The sequence below is a fragment of the Lactuca saligna genome, chromosome 6 (assembly GCF_052625555.1).
Source record: "Lactuca saligna cultivar CGN05327 chromosome 6, ASM5262555v1, whole genome shotgun sequence".
Lineage (NCBI taxonomy): Eukaryota > Viridiplantae > Streptophyta > Magnoliopsida > Asterales > Asteraceae > Lactuca > Lactuca saligna.
This window is the reverse complement of record NC_136422.1, coordinates 10,704,250-10,727,376: the sequence shown is the minus strand read 5'-3', so window position 1 is coordinate 10,727,376 and position 23,127 is coordinate 10,704,250. Positions and strand designations below refer to the sequence as shown.

Sequence of the window (23,127 nt, the reverse complement as noted above, 5' to 3'; positions counted from 1 at the left end):
CATCGAGTATGTCGTGTATTTATGTTAGATCTTAAATTTAAAAATTACAGTTTAGACTTGGGGAGTGGATGACAAAACTTTTACAAGGGTAACGTTGAGTTCAACAAATGCCGATGTGGAGTTCAATATCATTTCAACATATGGAAAGAAGCTTTTCTTGACATTACATTGTTGACTAAAAATAAATTACAAACCATTTGCATTTGTATGGGTGTATTACATCTCATTTTCCCACTTTCCGTTGTTACTGGCTCTTAAAAAGATTTTTTTTTTTTTTTTTTTTTTTTTTTTAAATTGTTGGATTTCTTAGAATAAGATCACTTGGTCTAGAAAGAAAGAAGATCTTTGTGTTGGATGCAAAAAAATTCTTTGAATCTCCCGCTTCTAGCAAAGTGGTGGTGGATGCTAAAAAAGGATGGTTTGTTTAGCTTTTACTTTCAATTGGATCAAACATAAGATTAAAATCAGGTTTTAGAAGTACATGCACATTAGAAGTAGGAGAAGCTACTACTCGTAATAGCAAATGCAACAAAACAAACATATAAATATAATGTCCAAAAACTAGTAATATCCCTGAATGAATAAATAATACAGACTAGGAAATAACAAAAGTAATTTCCTATACACAAACAATACAAATAAATCTACCCCAATCCAATAATCAATAGACCTTACTTACAACACACAATCATACATAACACAAACAAAAACAAAAACAAAAACATCCGGATATTAAACTTTTCAAAAAATCAAAAACCAAATATTTACCTTGCAGTTTGCCTTCTTCCAACTGTCATTTTCCTGGATAGCAAATGATCATAACGATCACGTTGATAATCAACCAAAATACACAACTGTCTAATCGCCTCCCTCTTCTCCTCTCCTAAATCCAGTAAATTTTTATCTTTCACATTAACCAAAATTTCAAGCTCCTTAATCTTGTCATCTCTTTCACTAATTTTCTCATCAGCTGATTTCATCAATCTCTCCTTCTCACCTTCAACAACCTTTAACTCCTTCACCATTTTCACCACCTTTTCTTTCATCAAAACCTTTGCAGCTTGAATTTCATTCATGATTTCGCAAACCCGTGTCGAGATGTGTCCTTGATCTTCTTCGAATTTCACGGTAAGAGAGTCAATCCCGGATGAAATCTCGTTGACTTTTGATGAAATCTCCTTTTTGATAATCTCTTCGGTTTCTTTGTAAAAAGTGATTGTTTTGGATAAAGTTGAGATTTTTTCTATGAGGGATTTGTTTTCTTGATGGAGTTTTTCTTCTTTTCCTGCATGATCGCCTTCTTTTTCGTTTAGTGTTTGTTCTGTTACACGAAGCTTTTGGTTTGTGAGGCGGATTTTGACTTCAAGGTTTCGGACTGTTTCGGTCAGAGTGTTGACTTCTTCTCCTTTGATTTCTAGGTCTCCTTTCAGGTCTTCAATGGCTTCCTCCATTTGGTCAACTGTTTGTTCTTTTGACTGAATCTCTTCAGCCATTTCTTTGATTTTCACTTCTGCTTCTGAATACTCTTGTTTCATTCTTTCAATCTGAATTTCCAGATCTTTCTTCTCTTCTACTGTTTTTGCTTGATCTTTTGACTTGCTTTCGATTTCATCTTTTACAGATTGACTCGAGATTAAGAGTTGTGAAATTTCAGTACCCTTTTTTTCCACTTCAGTTTCCAATTCATTGAGCTTCTGTTCAAGATCTTTGACCTTTGACTCATGGCATTCCTTCTCTTCCATGTGTTCTTTCGACTTGATTTCAACTTCTTCTTTCAGACTTTGAGTCAGGATTAAAAGTTCTGATATTTGAGCACCCTTTTTCTCGATTTCTGTTTCTAATTCAACTTTCTGGGTGTTTAACGATTCAAGCTGCGATTCTAGATCTTTGACCTTTGACTCATACATTTCCTTCTCTTCCGCTTGTTCTTTTGACTTGCTTTCAACTTCTTCTTTCAGACTTTGAGTAAGAATTAAGAGTTCTGAAATCTCAATACCCTTTTTCTCAAGTTGCATTTCTGATTCATTTTTCTGGTTTTTCAAGGAATCAAGCTCCAATTCAAGATCTTTGACTTTCAACTCAAACCCTTCTTTCTCTTCCAAAGTCTTCGCTTGATCTTGTGACTTGTTTTCAAGTTCCTCTTTCAGACTTTCACTCAAGACTACGAGTTCTGAAATTTGAGTACCTTTTTTCTCAACTTCTGTCTCTAATTCAACTTTCAAACTGTTCAATGATTCAAGATTCAATTCAAGATCTTTGACTTTTGTTTCATACACTTCCTTCTCTTCCATGGTCTTTGCATGATCTGTTGACTTGCTTTCAAGTTCAGCTTTCAGACTTTGAGACAGGATTAAGAGTTCTGTAATCTCACTACCCTTTTTCTCAATATGCATTTCTGATTCACTTTTAAGGTTGTTCAAAGATTCGAGCTCAAGTTCTAGATCTTTGACTTTTGTCTCATACCCTTCCTTCTCTTCCACAATCTTTGCTTGTTCTTTACACTTGCTTTCAAGTTCCTCTTTCAGACTTTCACTCAATGCTGAAAGTTCTGAGATTTGAGTGCTCTTTTTCTCCACTTCTGTTTCTAATTCAACTTTCAAACTGTTCAATGATTCGAGCTTTGATTCAAGATCTTTGACTTGTGATTCATACCCTTCCTTCTCTTCCATGGTCTTTAATTGCTCTTTTGACTTGCTTTCAATTTCTTCTTTCAGACTTTGACACAGGACTGAGAGTTCTGAAATTTCACTACCCTTTTTCTCAACTTCAATTTCTAATTCATTTTTCAGGGTGTTCAAGGATTCAAGCTTTAGTTCCAGATCTTTGACCTTTGACTCATATCCTTCCTTCTCTTCCACTTGCTCTTTTGACTTGCTTTCAAGTTCTTCTTTTAGACTTTGACTCAGGATCAAGGCTTCTGAGATTTCAGTACCCTTTTTCTCAAGCTGTGCTTCTAATTCAATTTTCAGCTTGTTGAATTCTTCGAGCTTCAGTTCCAGATCTTTGACACGTGTCTCATAGCCTTTTTTCTCTTCAATGGTTTTCGTGTGATCCCTGGATTTGCTTTCAACTTCTTCTTTCAGACTTTGAGTTAGAATTAAGAATTCTGAGATTTCAATACCCTTTTTCTCAAGATGCATTTCTGATTCATTTTTTAGGTTCTTCAGTGATTCAAGCTCCAATTCTAGATCTTTGACCTTTGACTCCAACCCTTCCTTTTCTTCCAAAGTCTTTGCTTGATCTTGTGACTTGTTTTGAAGTTCTTCTATCTGAATTTCACTCGAGATTAAGAGTTCTGAAATCTCAACACCCTTTTTCTCGAGTTGAGTTTCTAATTCTTTTTTCAGGTTTTTCAAGGACTCGAGCTCCAATTCCAAATCTTTGACCTTTGATTCACAAACTTCTTTCTCTTCCATGGTCTTTGCTTGTTCTTTTGACTTGATTTCAAGTTCCTCCTTCAGACTTTCACTCGAGACTAAAAGTTCTGAAATTTGAGTGCCTTTTTTCTCAATTACTGTTTCTAATTCAACTTTCAGTGTGTTTAGTGATTCGAGCTTTGATTCGAGATCTTTGACCTGAGACTCATAGCCTTCCTTCTCTTCTTTGGTCTTCGCGTGATCCCTGGACTTGTTTTCAACTTCATCTTTCAGACTTTGAGTCAGAATTAAGAATTCTGAAATTTCAATACCCTTTTTCTCAAGTTGCATTTCTGATTCATTTTTCTGGTTTTTCAAGGATTCAAGCTCCAATTCTAGATCTTTCACCTTTGACTCGTAGCCTTCCTTCTCTTTTAGAGTCTTCTCTTGATCTTTGGACTTGCTTTCAAGTTCTTCTTTCAGACTTTCATTTGAGATTAAAAGTTCAGAAATCTCAATACCCTTTTTCTCGAGTTGAGTTTCTAATTCATCTTTCAGGCTCTTTAAGGATTCCAGCTCCAATTCTAAATCTTTGACCTTTGACTCATAACCTTCCTTCTCTTCCACAGTCTTTGCTTGTTCTTGCGCCTTCTTTTCAAGTTCTTCTTTCAGACTTTCATTTGAGACTAAAAGTTCTGAAATCTCAATACCCTTTTTCTCAAGTTGCAATTCTAATTCATCTTTCAGGCTATTCAAGGATTCAAGCTTCAGTTCTAGATCTTTGACTTTTGACTCGTACCCTTCCTTCTCTTCCACGGTCTTTTCTAGATCCATAGTCATTTTAGCAACCTCTTCTCTGAAATTCCCTATCTGAATAACATACTCTGCAATTACTTGACCACTTTTCTCCAGTTGACTTTCTGATTCAAGTTTTTGACTGCATAGAGATGCTATCTCTCCCTCCTTTTCATTGACTTTATCCAATAAAGCCTGCACATTTTCTTCCAGTTTACTTTTCTGAGTGCTAAGGGATTCCACTTCTTTTTCCAAGTTGCTGAGTGTTTCTGTCAAGTTCTCTATTTGAGATAGAGATTCTTTCTCTTTATCTTCATATTTCTTGGTGAGAATCGACATCTCCTCTTCTTTCTGTTTCTCAATCTCACTTTTCTTGGAATGCAAAGATCCAAGTTCTTCTTCAAAACCCCTCATTCTGATTTCTGTCTCGCTCTTGTGAGATGTATGCATCTCTAAATGAATAAGAAGCTCATTCTCTTTGTCAGCTAACTTTTCTTGTAATTGGCTACATTTAGTGGCAAGTTCTTGGATTTCATCTGCTAACTCTGATCCCTTTATTGATAGAGACTTCTTTTCTTCTTCTGTAGCTTCTAGTGTTTTAGTTACATTTGATAGCTCCTCTTTTGTTGCTTCTAGTTTCTGACTAAATTCAGCTGAAAGTTTAGAATTTTCTTCATGCAATCTATCAACTTCGAGTTTCAACTCTCCCAACATCTTCTCTGTTTCTTGTTCTTTGTTCAAAGCAGCCTGGCATTCTGAACTTAATGCTTCTTTTTCTTTTGTTGCAAGAGTCAACTTTTTTGTCAACTCTTCAATTTCGGTATTTGCTGCTTGAAGTTGTTCCTTGAGGATGTATGCTACTTTCAACTTCCCATTTTTACTGCCTTTCTTGTTTATAGGATCATCTGAATCTGAATCTGAACTGGATGAGGAAGAAGAGTCGTTATCTTTCTTTGAATGAACTTTTGCCTTCAGTTCTCCTGTGATGTGATCATAACGGTTGTAAATGGATTGATGATGTTTGTGGAAATCTTCAATCAACTCAACAAGTTTGTCTCTGTCATGACTGTCTTCCTCTTTTAGAAGCTCTAGAATATTCTTATAATTATCTTCCATTTCTGCAAATACATTTAGAGCTTTAATCCATGATCTACATCTGTCTTTTAATATCGGACAATTCAAAAAATATCATATGACAATAAGCAAAACAAAAGAAAAAGTATATACCTATATTACTGCCTTTAAGTTCCTCATCTTTGTCTGGATCAATATGACTTCCAAAGATCGAATTAATTTGATTTCTGAAACTCTTCTTCTTCATTTCCTTGTGTGGTTTTCAAAAGAACACAGTGTTTATCAGAAGAACAAATTTGGTGTTCTCCAATGAGACGATGAAATCTTTTTCTTTAACACAAGTGAGCTTGATCCTGAAATTCAAAACAAAAAAAAAAGGCTATTTCAGAAATTCACATACAGAATATGGAGCTTAAATAAGTTAATATGACTAATAGAATATCAAGGTTTACGTGAGCTACCCTAAAAAGTGAAGAATAAATAACAATATTAGGTGTAGTACGCAAGTAGGTGAATGGTCTTGGTTGTCACGCTACATACATAAAGATCATTAAAAGTACGCATAAGTGGAAAATCACGAAAAGTTCCATTATTTTGTTCCTTTTTTCATTTATTAGTGAAAATTGACAGATGTTTTATGTGATATACAATGCATCTTATGTTGCGAGGATATGGCTGTTAGGATATGGAAAACGTGATATAAGAAAACTCTGAAAAGTTAGATATGTTAGGATGCATTTATATGGTGTGTGGACATTGGATTTCAAAAAGAAATCAATATAAAAATAAAAAGTTATCTAATATTCTAATCTTGTAAGTGACAAATTTTTATGGTTTGGTTTTTTATAAAATAGATTAAATTGTTCTTCCCAATCAGTATCCCCAATTCCGCACACCCTTGTATGGTCCCACTGCAACTGCCAAAGAATCGAACCCTAAGCATCCGAATCCAATAGGACGATTCAATAAGGATTCAAATCACCAGCGTTCTGGCTTATATTTATTTTGAATAAAACTTCCGCTTTAGTGACGATAAGAAGAAGCATGGGTGTCTAGCAATGAGTATTTTCTAGCAAATGAATCATGATTGGTGGGGTTTTTTTTCGAAATCTCAAAGCTATTTGAAAAGGCATCATGAATATTAATTATACGATGAAGGACGATTCTCGCGATTCTGATCATAGAAGCCCGTGATTCAAACACGTTGCTTTCGAGATACATTAAAATCGTATTCGAGTACCGAAATTCAAATTCAAAGACTAATCAAATAAAAACAAACAAATAAACGTATACAACTGGAATCCACTCACAGCTACAGCTTAAATGACTATAACATCAATAACAAAATTCAACAGGGCATCAAAATTCAAATTGGATATCAACGTCGAACTACAAAACCGGTCAAACTTCATTGAAGCTTGGCCGAAAAAGCCAAAAGATAAGGATCAAGACATTCCGATTCACAGAAATGGAATTTTAATCACGTATATGGACAACGGTAAATCAAAAAAATTGTAACCACTAAACTTACATAAATTGAACAAATGATACAAATCAAGTGGTGCTATTAGTACCAAATTCAACTGACCATGACGCAACAATGAAAATCAAACAACTCACCTTCGAATTTCGAGTTGAAACGGAGCTTGAAACTCCACGGATCACCTCTCCCACAGTGAATCAGAAGTCCAGCTGAAAAAATTAATCGATTTAGTGTGTGTTTGTGTGTGAGAGAGTGAGAGCCAGACAGAGTAGTAATCGGAATTCTGAATGGACTAAATTTTGATCTGAGAATTTAATACTTTAAAAATTCGATAATGGCCCAATTATTTCAAATAAGTTTCAATATATCCCCAAAATATATTGAATTATACGGTTGACACCCTTCTCGTTTTTTATGTTCATAAAATACACCAGAGTTATCAATGAGTCTTGTTGAATAGTTTCATCTAAATACTTTGTAAAGCATAGTATGAGTGGCGATCATGGGGTGTGTGAGAGGTGCTGTCAAACATGTTTTTCGATTTTAGGGGGCCTTGAATTTTATCATAGATATATAGTGATGGTGTTAGTATTTTCGTAAAATACTTTTTATGAGTTATCGTTAAATAAAAGCCTTCGGTTTTTTATAGGCACAATGTAACATTTGGTTGCAATTTTGAATTCATTTTAATCATGAAGTAAACCAAAGAAAATAAACAAAAATAAAAATCTAATCATTAATTCTAAAATCTACCAACAATTTAAAGAAAGTATCTATATCCATAGAAAAAGACAATTATGTTTCTAATATAGATTCTAGCAAACATTTTCATATTTTATAAACTTATTAAAAAATACATAAGAAATCAAACCCTAACAAACCTAACAACGGTGTCAATTGATTATCGGTTTTGCTCTTTTTTCTTTCCGGAAACTGCTTCTATGTTGTATTGAATCTTTATAATTCGTTAAGTCATCGATCATCGTCTCATCCTCATGTAACTGGCTTGTTGTCTACCAGTTAAGGTTATTATGTCTTATCTTTTTTAATTTCCCTACCATGTTTGACTGTTTTTCTCCCTCGGGTTAAATGCTCTAATGAAGTTAACAAATAGTGAAGTAGAATAACTCAAAAACAATGTTCTTGGTTTGTCCTAGTGGGGTGTTGTGTGAGTTATGTACTTGTTTTTTAAGTTTATCACTATGTTAGTATGCTTTATTGTTTTACCTTTTCAATGTTTGGTATATAATGTCATATTCGTCAGAGTTTAAACGTTGTAGATTTGACTTTATAATCGGTATGGTTATATGGTATTATATATTTGCTAAAGTAAATAACCTAAGCAAATAACTTCAAGTTGAGAATGTGTATATTGATGAGCCAATGAGTAGTGTGTGGGTAGTTATTGAGTTTTTTAAATATTGTCGGGAAAATGGGTATAAGAAGGATTCAGATTGTGTGAGACTTATCGCTTACGATTTTGGAAATGATCTAGTGATTATTGAGAAAATTACTAACAAAATATATTTTTTTTAGAAAAAAAAAAAAAAAAAGATATTTTGACGAGGGTGGCGTAGGGTTATCGGCACAGGCATATGAACTTTCACCTCCAAAGTTATTCAGTATTCAATATTTTGTATACAAAGTTGATCAAGCTATTAGTTCATTAGAGCAAAGATTTAAACAATACAAACAATATGAAGATATTTTTGTTTTCTTATTCATAACTGAAAAGTTGAATTCACTGAATATCAGATGAACAAAATATTGTTAATGTAATACTAAATTTCTTAAAAATGATAAACACATATCTAGTTTCTTGTCTTTCATACATAATATTGTTGATTGTCCCTATTACAATTGCAACAACAAAAAGAAGCTTTTCAAGACTAAAATTTTTAAATTTTATTGATGTTCGACCACGACTCAAAAAGATTAAACAGTTTAACTTTGATTTCGATTAAGATTGAGTTTCTTGAGAATATTGATTATCAAAAGTGTAATAGATGAATTTGCTTCTAAAAATAGTAGAATGTCGATGTTTAGAAATAGTAATGCGCTGACTTTTTATTTATTTATTTTTTATTTTTTTTGAAATACTATTTGTAATAGTTTCGGTTTGTTACTAATGAATGAATACATGATATTATGGTAGTGAATTTATGAGATGCTTGTTAACAACTTTAAGTTTTGAATTTAATAGTAACAATTTTACATAATAATATTTTACATGAATTTTTTTATAGGGGCCCACTTTGATTTTCGCACAAAGCCTTCGAAATGTTAAGGTTGAGACGGGATAGTATGATAATATATTTGATAATTTATTTATAAACAATTTAAATATCCACACGCATATATCTATTTATGATAAATGAGTAGATAATTTAGGCCAAATATTGAGTATATAATGAGAATGGAATAATAATATATCAATATTTTTTATAAAAAAATCATTTTGATCTGTATATTTTTATCATTATTAATAATATATATATATATATATATATATATATATATATATATATATATATATATAAAAAGAAACCATTACAACAAAATAAAAAATTAAAAGGGGATTATGAGGTCAAGAACTTCAATATATCTTAGTTTGCTCATATCTATTAGAAATCCAAAAAATACTATATCACATCATCATTAATAATAAATTAATATTTTGATAAAATATCATTTATATTGTCTAGAATGTATATATCTAACAAATGAACAAATATTAATCCATAATCAGGGAATAAATCATCATCTCACATTTTGCTTCATGCTTATATAAAATACAAAATTAGTATACATTTTAGTCTAAATTAAGAAAACATGTATGTCACTTAACGTCATAAAAAAATACCATCATCATATATTGTAATTTTAAATTATGATAAGAACATAAAGAATTGAAGCGAAAGGGCACATAACTAAAAACATACTTTATTAGTGCAAATATATTTTGAGCAAACTTTTTATATAAATTTCAAATACAAATATATGATTCACAATTATGGCAAAAATGCATACGATTGGGTCAGTTCTCTCTCTCTCTCTCTCTATATATATATATATATATATATATATATATATATATATATATATATATATATATATATATATATATATATTATCTTATAAAACAAATCTCACTATTTCTAAAAATAGATTGAATAAAATAATAATATTTTTTTAATACGTCCAAATAATTAAGCTAATTGTACAACTAATCACTAATAAAATAATATTAAAATTCAAACAAACTCCTATAAATCTTTTCTTCCAAGGTTTTGATCGGATCTTTTTTCATCCAAATAAATACTCAACACCCTATAATTTGGTCATTTCATGAATTTTCTTTATTTTTAATATGACATGTTTCCTAAAACAAACTAATGATTGAATTGAAAATAATCATTCTCCATGGAAAATAAATTAATTGTCGAAACAAACTATTTGTCGTCCGCCGCTTTGCGCGGGTAAACGGCTAGTGTGTATATATATATATATATATATATATATATATATATATATATATATATATATATATATATATATATGTATATGTATATGTATATATATATATATATATATATATATATATATATATATATATATATATATATACATATACATATATATAGGGTTAGGTTCATGTGTGACGGCCTAATTTTGTGAGATCGTGAGACGCATTTTTTTATTTTTTTTAGTTAATTCAAGTTCGAAAATAATATTTAAAAAAAGAATTGTTGGATTTTTCCATTTATTTTGCATTTTAAAATTATTTTTTAGAATATGTCAGTGTAATATTCTATTAGAATATTTCACCTATTTTTCAAAAAAAAATGAAATTTTTTTTATTTTTTCTTTTTTTTAGTTAATTCAAGTTCCAAAAATAATATTTAAAAAAAAAAAAATTTAGATTTTTCCATTTATTTTGCATTTTAAAATTATTTTTTAGAATATGTCAGTGTAATATTCTATTAGAATATTTCACCTATTTTTCAAAAAAAATGAAATTTTTTTTATTTTTTCTTTTTTTTAGTTAATTCAAGTTCCAAAAATAATATTTAAAAAAATAATTTTTAGATTTTTCCATTTATTTTGCATTTTAAAATTATTTTTAGATTTGATCTCACAGACTCACAAGTCTCAAATGAACCTGAACATATATATATATATATATATATATATATATATATATATATATATATATATATATATATATTAATGAGCAATTTATTTTTTTATTTTGAGAATTTAAGGATTCGTAAGTGCTCCGCTCGTACGGTCGATTTTGGTTGATAGTTTGCTAGCAACATGAATATTATAGAATTTCACCTACTTATTTGGGGTGGATGAAAGAGTAGGCTAAAGCAATAGGGAGGAATATGCATGATGTAAAAATGCAAGGGGTAAAATGGAAAACCAGAGAAATTGAGATGGCATGGAAAGTGATTTTGTCTGGCATGCATGACAGAAATCAGAATCGAACGGCATATTTGTGGTTTCAAATTTTTTATGTTAAAGGAATACTAGTCACGGAAAATAATTAATTAATAGAAAAAAAAACACTTTGAATGTCTTTTTACAATATTTCAGAGCATTTATAATGGAAGCCTGTTTTTTTTTTTTTTTCTTTTTTAATAAAAATAAACTTTTAATATTCTAACAAGTTACTGGAAAAGATTGTCCAAAATAAAGTTTTTTCTATTGCCTGACAGTTTAACAGTGGCAGAACCAAAACTTTTCATATGAGGTACAAACACTGTCAATATATATTATATGTAGTTACTCAATATCAGATATTAAAAAACGTGTTATAATCTTTTTAGATAGCGGTACAATAAAATGAAAAATATTTATAAATAATATCTGTATATATATAAAATAATTTTTTGGGGGTACTGTAGTACCCCCAACGTCCCATCTGGCTCTGTCACTGCAGTTAAACACTAAAATTTATTTCTAAAAATATAATATAATAATTATTTATTTCAAAAGCATAAGGTTAAATATAGTTGAATTACAAAGTCCAACGGCCGAATTAAACTAAAGCTTTGATACGAATGTACATTCACGTCTTTCCTTTTCCTTCTAACAATCTGAAAAACATTAAAATTAATGTAAGCATAAAGCTTAATTAGTTCCCTAAAATATCATGTATCACAATAAACATATAATACGTACAAATCAATAGATCAAGACCATTCATCTTTTCACCAATAACATACAAATTATGGTTTATGACCTCTCGTCATTTCACTAATAACATGTGTACATGGACTTACGATATCTCATCGTTTTGTCGTCAATATGAATCTATAGGCTCACAACCTCTCATCATTTGTCATCGTCTCAAACAAATATATGAACAAATGATACAACCAGGTACATAAACATATTGCAGACTATACTAGTCTACTCATACAACTCTATTATAACATTACATTTATCCTAGCATACAAGGATACCTACAATCCACAAAGTATAGTGAGAAAACTCACATGATCTAACAACAAAAGCTCAACAATACTCTATGTAACGAAAAGCTAGCACTTGGCTTTTAATATCGATCTAAGACTAAACTTTAATCAAATTCTCAATTACAACAAAGTTTAACCAAAAACCAAAATAATCAACTGATCAAAGTTAATGGTCAATTGTCAACACATTCTATGTGTTGCATAAACCTCCTGGTATGTGCCACATACAATAAACGCCAAATCAAACGCGTGGCCAAAATGCTACGTGCAGCATGCATGGATTGTACGCGTGGTGTAGCCCTGTTCATAACCGACAAATTGTTAAATACTTAATCCCTTAAGGTGATAGCTTCAAATCTCCATAATATTATGAAACCTAACCTTAATGGATAAGGTTGGCAACCTTTATCCACTTACATGACTCAAAACCACAAAACTCATAAAATATATGCACCTGTATAATTATTAAAAAAGCTCATATGTAAAATTTGTTAACTAACAAACTGTTTGAAAAAACTTGAGTTTTGAAAAAGCTCTTATAATAGTTTTCCTAATTTTGAAAAGATATTTGTTTTATTATAGATATTGAAAAAGCTCCTAATATGATGCTCTTGTTGCTATAACTATTATTATTATTACTATTATTATTATTATTATTAAAATATGATATTTAATTATTTCTATTCTTGTATTTATATTTAAAAAATATTTTTTTTTATTTATTTAAAATTATATCAAATATATTATTATAATAATTACAATTCATAATTACAAATCTGATATATATATATATATATATATATATATATATATATATATATATATATATATATATATATATATATATATATATGGAATTCTAAATATTCAAACAACCATAAAAATATATCAAGATCTAAGAAGCAAGAACTTGTCGGCACTGACAAATCTATAATAGAAACATACGTGGTTCACTATTTAAATTAAACCTAAGTATATATTTAAAAGGGAAATCTCCAGAAAAGTCCTAAAATTTTAGTCCAATTTATGAAAAAGTCACAAACTAATTTTTGTTTACAGAAAAGCACAGAATACCGGCTAAAACTTCGAAAAAACCCTTTTTGGCCGGTTTCGTAGATTTAGCCGGTATTCTGTCCTTTTTCGTTAGTTTGCTCAAAATATTAGGACTTTTCTGAAAATTACCCGATAACTAAAATATTGGGACTTTTTTGAAAATTACTATGGAATTAATGGATATTATTCTTAACAAATCATTTATAAACATAAAAAATATTTTTTTATTATAAACAAAGGAAATAAATTTGTTGTTAATTTTTAGAAATAGAATGGTCGACTATGTACTTCTCAATTGTTTGTTGACCACTTCAAAGTCCTTATGTTCTTCATATGTATCGTTGTGGGTGTCATAGTGAGAAGTAATCTATTAGGCGTGACCAATACAAGAGTTGATAATATTTATTAATACACAATCAATAAGTTTCTACTTGCTATTAAGCATGATGCTATATGATCATGTGTTATTAGAAAATATCATTACACGAACATATAGATCTTTCATTATGTTCTTTAACCTAAATACCACCTAACCTCCAAACATTACCCAGTAACAACCATAAAATTACACATATCTATCGAGAGTGAAAAGTAAACTTTGAATGACAATTTAAATATATAATCACCCTTCACTTGTTTCCATATAAATTATCATTCATGGTTCATTTTTCACATTTTATAGATGTGTGTTAGCCGATGATTGTTAACATGTAAGGTATGAATGTTGGTTGGTAGTTAGGTTAAACAACATACGAAGAACACCAACATTAGACGAATGCTAACTAACTTCATCTCACCATCATACCCACAACAATGCATAGGAAGAACATAGAGAGTTTGAGTGGTCAGTAAACAATAGAGGAGTACTTAGGCCACCAATATTTTGGTTATTATGTAATTTATAAAAGATTTGTTAATAATAATATCCATTAATTTCATGGTAATTTTCAAAAAAGTCCCAATATTTTGGTTATTATGTAATTTTTGGAAAAGTCCCAAAATTTTGAGCAAACTAACGAAAAAGGACAAAATACCGGCAAAATTTGCGAAACCGGCCGAAAAGGGTTTTTTCGAAGTTTTAACCGGTATTCTGTGTTTTTCTGTAAATAAAATTTATTTTGGGACTTTTCTGGAGATTTTCCTATTTAAAATAGTCAAATATATATATATATATATATATATATATATATATATATATATATATATATATATATATATATATATATTAATAGCAAGTTATGTCATATAAGCAAAAAAAATCTTACAATTGTAACCGATGAAATCTAATATCTTAAAATATTTTCATAATTATATCATTATACACTATCTAAAATCATTTTTGAATATATGACACTAAGCTATCATTCAAAAATTAATCACACATTTTTTTTTTCATTATGTGAAAGACAAAACTGCAAATTTGATCCCTATGGTTTGCAAAAATCTTTGAATAAGGTTTAAAAAGTTTCCAGCTTGCACAGAAGGTCCAAAATCAAGGTTTTTCTGGGTTTTTTGTCCAAAAAACATAAAAAGATGGTTATACCATTCTATTTTCCTTTTTGTATTTTTATAATTATTAAATACTATTTTAATTTAAAAATAAAAAGAAAATAAAGTAATTATCCCTCACCCACTTACCTCTACCCTCTCTTTCTCTCTCTCTCTCTCTCTCTCTCTCTCACACACACACACACACACCACCACCCCCTCCCCCCTGAAGAACTTCTCATCCCAATCTCGTTTTCCATTGGCAACTTTGAAAACCTCCAAGACTTGATTTTAGTCTCCATCAAACTCATCGGAAAAATCCCATGTAAGCTCGGGAGCTATCGGAGACTTGTCGGAGTAAACAACGACCTCGCCGAAGGAAACAACGGCCTCGTTGAAGTCTGGTTCAACATCCTAATTTCATAATCACCACTACAACCCCCTAGTTATACCCATCGTCAGTAGAACCCTCCACCCCTCACACACTCATGCACATGATGAAAGAAGCACATCGACTTGCTCCTTGCTCATCCTCAGTTCCCAATTAATATGCATCAACTCATCTTTCTCCTGCTCATCTTACCTTCCCAAATTCAACATCAATTCCATCTCCCCAAGCTAGAGTACATAGAACAAACCTGATTTCCCAAACCCTATATGATAATACGATCGAATCCAGCATCAGAACTCTTGTAACTCACTTTAATCTGATTGTCTTAGGGTTGAAGTTTGAAATCAAATATGTTCAAGAGTTCTTCGTCTACAGGTTTGTCGTTTTCTTCTTCTAAGTAATTCGAATGATACTTATGACAATACTTTTTAGAAATCTTGAAACTTTGACGTGTTTTAAGTGAAGTAGTTTTTTATTCTGTGATTTTTATGGTTTGTTCCAATTTTTAAGATTTTCTCCATTGAAGTGTTCTTGGGTTTTTCCAGATTTCAGTTGATTCTGTGTTCAGATGATATTTGTGTTGGATTGTTGTGGGTTAAATATGTTAAACGGTTTTTTGATTGAATTAGTATGTTAAATAATTACATTTCTGATATAAGATGAAGTTTTGATGGAGCATCGATACTAATTTTGAAAGACTGGAGCTATTTTTTATAGTAATCAATGTTTGCGATTCATTTTTATTATGGATTTTGTGATGGGTTTGATGTTGGTATGTGTTCGAGTTCCTTGTGTGTGTGTGTATTTGGAGTTGCAGGCGTGTTTATGTTTAGAGAGAGAGATAGGAGGAGGAGGAGAATGAGGAGGAAGAGAGAGAAGGGGGGCTCCGGTGGGGTGGGTGCACAGAGAGAAAGAGGGGAGAGAGAGAGAGAGAGAGAGAGAGAGAGAGAGAAAGAGAAAGAGAAAGAAAAAGAGAGAGATAGAGAGAGCAAGAGAGAGGGAGAAATATAAAAAATACAAAAAAATAAATAAAGAGCAAAACAGTCAATTCAAGTGCCCTATGAACCAAAAACACAAAAATTTCCTAAGTTTAGGACTAAAAACCATAAAAACCTTGATTTTGGACCTCTGATGCAAATCGGAAACTTTTTGGACCCTAACCAAAGATTTTTACAAACCACAAGAACCAAATTTGTAGTTTTGTCTATGTGAAATAAATATCACTCAAAATTGTATTAGATTTTTTTAACGGATAGTTAAGTATTTGAGCTATTGAAATATGTGTTTTTCAACTTTAAATGTCAGAGCATCTTGAATGGGAGCTTATTTTTGAACTTATTACTATTTAGTTTAAGTTATTTACCCCTTATTATTATTGGAGCTAATTGTTTTTTAGCTTTTTTATATTGACCATTAAATAAATATTGAGTGGTCAATATACTTTTATCTTTAGTATATTTAACCCCTCATCTTCTAATCATATTTCGTTTTACCCTTTGATTATATTTTAGTTTTAAATATTTTCAATATATTTACTAATTAATTATTTCTATCAAATATTTAATGACATATTACATAAGAAATATAAATTTATAACAATTATATAATATTTTCAAATTTTTTATAACTATGACATATTAATTTTTTAATATTTTACGTTGTTAAAATAAAGATCTAATATATATATATATATATATATATATATATATATATATATATATATATATATATATATATATATTTTCACTTGTTTGTGGCATTCAACATTTATAAAATATGATGTGTGTTTAAAAAACAACTAATTAAACGGAAGAGATTTTATAGATTATTTTAAATAGATAAAGATAGATTATGTAAAGTTAATATTAAAAAACACTATTGAAAAAGATTAACCATTGGAGGGGTTGTTTAATTATTGGTTAAAGATAATAGAATATGAGGTGGCAATAATATTAAATCATAATATAGGTTAATCATTGAAGATGCTGATATATTAAATTATTTGTTAAATAAATTAAGATATGTCACTTGTAAAATTTTAGATAGGTCACAAATAAATTGTATAGTACTTATAAAAAATATAGTCGGGTGTGACACACTTTCACACCATGTATACTCGTCAGGTACATTTGTAAGAACTTTGATATATTTTTGTTGCTTATTAGATTCGACCGGATCCGGACCAACAACTAATATTTTTTATTTTCTATCGGCTTCATTTAAACACTAAATTATATAGTTTTGCGATTTAGATTCACTAATGTTCTTAAAAGATACTTGTAAGGTTTTGTATCGACTATATCACCACCATCTCGTTCCGAATAGAAATGGTTCCAACGGCTTTTAACATTTATTTGGTTCCAACGGCTTTTAACATTTATTTGGGTGAGCAACTTTAGAAACCCGCCAACTTTTTGTTGTATTCAATATGAATCATACGTGTCCCTTCATTTTTCTTTTTCTTTTTTTTTCTTTTTTTTTTTAACTATAAATTTGTATAATTCTATGAAAATTTCATAAATACTCCAAAATTCATTCAATTTATATAATTTTATTTGTAGTATGGTTTTTTTAAAAATTGTTGTTTTTAATATTATTTTAGATTTTTTTGGTTTCAAATTAGTAAAAAATTATTTTTAAATGAACAAAATATTATGTTTTATTTTATTTTATATTTTCTGGTTTAATTAAATAAAAAAGAATGATGTGGCAAATGAGTTTTTATGGTTTAAAAAAATACTAAGTGATGTTACAATGAGTTAAATGGATCGAAAATAAAAGATTTCTTCATTCCTAATAAGCGAAAACCATATTATTATCCCACCCATTTTGGTGGTTTTCACTTTTCATGGTTTTGCTAGATAGGACAAAACTTTTTGAAAACCAAATTAATTAACACCGTTTCTTTAAAGTTGAAACAACCAAATTGTGTAGACCCTTAATATTCGTCCAACTATCTGTCAATAGTTCAAACATGCTCAAATGAGACATCTCTTGTAATTTACACTGGAAAAACTTTGTCCACTTGTAACATTATTATTGATAGACCACATGATGTTGTTGACCCCACATGTTACTTTACATATTTCTAATTTAAACTAAAATCGTTTATTCGAAATCAATAAGGAATGTTAGATTAGATGCCCACCTTTTCATTGTTTTATTTAATTGCATGCATCTTAAACACATGATTCTAATCAAATTTATTATCATTCCATGAAGTTGACATTTTTCTCGTCATCAAACTTATATTAGATGGTAAGGACACTGACTAATATATATATATATATATATATATATATATATCTTTACTACTTATAAAAGAAATCTAACTATTTCTATAAATAGATTGAATATAATAATATTATTTTTTTAAGACGTCCAAACTATTAAGCTTGAAGTATAACCCATTTATAATATAATAATATTAAAACTTTAACCATATCTTTTATCCCTTAAAAATCTCGTATCAAATTAATAGAAGAATTCATTTGCAAATTGAACCCGTCAATCTCAACACTTCAATCATTTGAAGCGGTCAATGTCAACAATTTATAGAGGATCTCTTCTCTCACATTGGTAACAAACAATCTCATAATATCTATCTTCGTAATCCCTTCAAAGTAAGAAATATACGCACACTCTCTCGAAAAACCCTAACCAGTAACCAAGACAGTATAACCACCACCACCACAGCCGCTCTGCCTCCTTTCGCCTTCAATCAACCACTATCACGACTACCGTCCTTCCTCTCACCCACGACATGAACTTTCTTTTGGAACATAATATTTTTCTTTAAAAAAATATCGTTGAAAGAAGCTATTTGTCCCCGCCGTTGTGCGCGGGTAACGGCTAGTATATATATATATTTATATATATATATATATATATATATATATATATATATATATATATATATATATATATATATATATATATATATATGAGGATTCAATTGAGAAAAAAAATGTTGAGAATGGAGGAATCATTCTCAGTCAATCATTTATTTTTGCCGCAAAAACGTCCAACGTACTGACGGAAATGAGAAAGAAATGCACATGTGTTTTCCAACAAAACATATTTCCTTAAACTATGTTAATAATTACCTTAATATATACAAAAACATAGTTTTTTTCGTTTTTTTTTTATTTTAATTTTTAGAAGCGATTTTTATCAAAAAATGATTTTAAATATACTGAAATTCATGATTTTTTATTCTCTACAAATAGACATTCATATTGATATAGTTTTAAGATAAAATAAAAAAAATTATTTTTTTTTATATTTTCAGTTATCGTTATTCATAAGTGAATAAAAATGCATCAGGTTTTATTACAGTACATTCGTTATTCACTTATGAATAAAAAGTATGATTTTTTTTTTTACAATTTAAGTATCATTCATATATAAATATAACATATAAACAACATAGTATATTTATATTTTAATATTGGATGATGCATTCACTTGTGAATATTAACATAGTATATTCACTTGTGAATATTAGATGATATATTCACTTATGAGTACTAAATAATATTTCATATATGAATATTACATAGTATTCCATGGTATATCAAATGTGAATATTACATACTATATTCACTTGTGAATATTAGATGATATATTCACTTATGAATATTACACAGTATATTCTCATCGAGTGTTTAGATGTTTTACATTGTTGATATTGTAAAGATCTTCAAAACATGTAAGGCCACCAATATGCTATAAAAATAGGTGAAGTTAGTATCGTTCCTACTAAGCAAGCACACATTGCCATATAGAAGAAGCCTTTGGTCATTTGAAGGCATTATATATATATTAATTCACAAACGGGTTGGTGAACAGGAACTTTTAGTAAATTAGAATTTTGCCACATGATTACTCCTTTTTACATATCTGCCACATTAATTTTTGCTTGTGAAACGGGTTGGTGAACAGGAACTTTTAGTAAATTAGAATTTTGCCACATGATTACTCCTTTTTACATATCTGCCACATTAATTTTTGCTTTACACGGTTCTAACCCCTGTTCTTTAACTGATTTAACACATTGGACACACCCACCGCCTTTATCTTTCCTTCTTTATTTGTTTTCCCCACGTAAGGTCAAACGTTCCTTCACCATTCGTCAAACCTTCCTGCTGCTTCTCAACTCTTCTTCCTTTTTCTGTCGATCAGTTCTTCAGGTTTGTTTCTGTTCTTCGTTGTGTATTGTGTGTTTTTCGTTTCCTCTTTGCATCATGGCTCTTCCTTCCACTTCCCGTTTGGAATTCCGACAAGGGGTTTCGTCGTCGGCTTGCAGGTGACGACGACGTCGAGTTGACGGCAGAGAAAGACTGGGCATTCATGATGCAGAAAAAAGAAGAACAACTTCTTCTTCTATGATGACATCTGCAGCAGATTCAATGGCCTCGAGGAGCGTGGAAAATACTTAATAAAGCACCTTAGCAAGACATGACTATGAATCCATTGCATCATAATAAATTATTATTTTTTCTCCGACTTTTGAATTGTCGAAGCAAGAACTTTATGCGAGAGTCGAAGCACCAAAGGGAGAATTGGGAATTTTTCTGATAGGAGATAAGAGTGTTTTTCCTTGGCGCTATAAAATTTGCCCACCGTGGTTTATTAATTTGCAAATTCTTCCTCAGTTAGTTAAAAGAATGAAATTGGCTGATATTATGACGATACTAGGTACTATAGATATCATTATGGGAGAAGTTGATCATTAAAATGATAATTGATACTCTCACTCATTGCTTACATTCGAGAAGTAGCGGATCTTATTGAAGCAGCTCAGACGAAATTAGAAGAAGCTTCGCATTTTAACCTAATTAATCAAATGCGAACCACAAAATTTTCATTCCAGATGCGAACACAGTTTATTTCTTGAACTCTAAACTTGCAAAATCAAAAATTCATATGTTGAACCCATATGCGAATATTAACCCAATTGACTTCAAATTGATTCACAGATGCAAACACTCGATTGTTTCACTTTCGCAAAATGAGCATCAACAACTCCACAATCGAGTTTTTAAATTCTTGCAAACAACAATTTCACAGTCCTTGACTTCGCGTTTTTCTTCACAAATCATCCCTCAATCATCAATCCAATTGCGAATCAAAACTCATATGTTCTTGCTTTATCGATTCATCGACTACACTCATACAAATGCGAACAATACTCAATTTCAAAATCGATTGAAACTACTGGACCCAAAAAACTTACTATTAAAAAAAATAAAAATAAGAACAACATCCGATACTACGTAAACAACTCTCTAACAATTCCACCACGTGCTCCTCTCACTCATTGCTTACATTCGAGAAATAGCAGATGTTATTGAAGCAGCTCAGATGAAATTACAAGAAGCTTCGCATTTTAACCTAATTATTCAAATGCGAACCACAAAATTTTCATTCCAGATGCGAACACAGTTTAGTTCTTGAACTCTAAACTTGCGAAATCAAAAATTCATATGTTGAACCCATATGCGAATATTAACCCAATTGACTTCAAATTGATTCACAGATGCAAACACTCGATTGTTTTACTTTCGCAAAATGAGCATCAACAACTCCACAATCGAGTTTTTAAATTCTTGCAAACAACAATTTCACAGTCCTTGACTTCGCGTTTTTCTTCACAAATCATCCCTCAATCATCAATCCAATTGCGAATCAAAACTCATATGTTCTTACTTTATCGATTCATCGACTACACTCATACAAATGCGAACAATACTCAATTTCAAAATCGATTGAAACTACTGGTCCCAAAAAACTTACTATTAAAAAAAAAATAATAAGAACAACATCCGATACTACGTAAACAACTCTCTACTACTATTATATATACATTACTATAAAAAAACTCAACTTCAACCCCAATAGTGTAAATAACAAATATTTTAATCATATACACACCTACACAAATATAGGCTGCATTACTAATACCACCAAAACAGGCCACCTCACACCCTAAATACAATTGCATGCAATGACTTATCTAACCTACTATAACAGCAATGCCACCCACAGAAATTTAGATACACACACGTCATTGATTAACCACACCCATAACATCCCCCCCCCCCTCTTCATTCTTTTCATAAATTCTATAAAAAACCAACAACTGAAACACGTACAATAGGCATATTAAAAGATGAACAACCAACAATTCCACCACGTGATCCTCTCACTCATTGCTTACATTCGAGAAGTAGCAGATCTTATTGAAGCAGCTCAGACGAAATTACAAGAAGGCTTCACCATGGATGAAACCTCTCACACCTGTCTCTCGACAGATGGTGACAACCCCATCTCCAGAATCCTGAAAACAATCCTGCAAGATACCAAAGAGGAGGACCAGTCCATGGAAGACAACATCTCCTTCATGCTTGGATCAATTCATAAATGAATTGGAAAATACAAACGCACAATCAAAGATACAACTGATGACTAAACGATGGCGTTGTCTTTATGTTTCCCTATGTTTATTTCCTTTACGTTTATGTTGCGTTCATTCCTATCCTTTAGTGTTATCATGTAAAATACCTTCCATATGGGTATATAAATAAATATTATATTACAAACCAACGTACCTTACATAAACAGTTAACCCACAACCCTCCAATCCACATAACGTCAAACTATCCATTGACAATTTCCACAACGGGTTGGTGAACAGGAACTTTTAGTAAATTATAATTTTGCCACATGATTACTCCTTTTTACATATCTGCCACATTAATTTTTGCTTTACACGGTTCTAACCCATGTTCTTTAACTGATTTAACACATTGGACACACCCACCGCCTTTATCTTTCCTTCTTTATTTGTTTTTCCCACGTAAGGTCAAACGTTCCTTCACCATTCGTCAAACCTTCCTGCTACTTCTCAACTCTTCTTCCTTTTTCTGTCGATCACTTCTTCAGGTTTGTTTCTGTTCTTCGTTGTGTATTGTGTGTTTTTCGTTTCCTCTTTGCATC

General features: G+C 30.4%; 1 protein-coding gene across 1 annotated transcript; it reads right to left on the bottom strand.

The window, feature by feature from the left end:
* Positions 1 to 524: 524 nt before the first annotated feature.
* On the bottom strand, positions 525 to 7,007 carry LOC145000344 (uncharacterized). The gene is made up of 3 exons (XM_078959551.1): positions 6,846 to 7,007; positions 5,379 to 5,578; positions 525 to 5,269 (listed from the first exon to the last, which is right to left on the bottom strand). Exons 2-3 carry the CDS (start codon positions 5,470 to 5,472, stop codon positions 765 to 767), a joined length of 4,599 nt encoding a protein of 1,532 aa, XP_078815677.1. The 5' UTR covers positions 5,473 to 5,578; positions 6,846 to 7,007; the 3' UTR covers positions 525 to 764.
* Between the last annotated feature and the right edge of the window lie 16,120 nt (positions 7,008 to 23,127).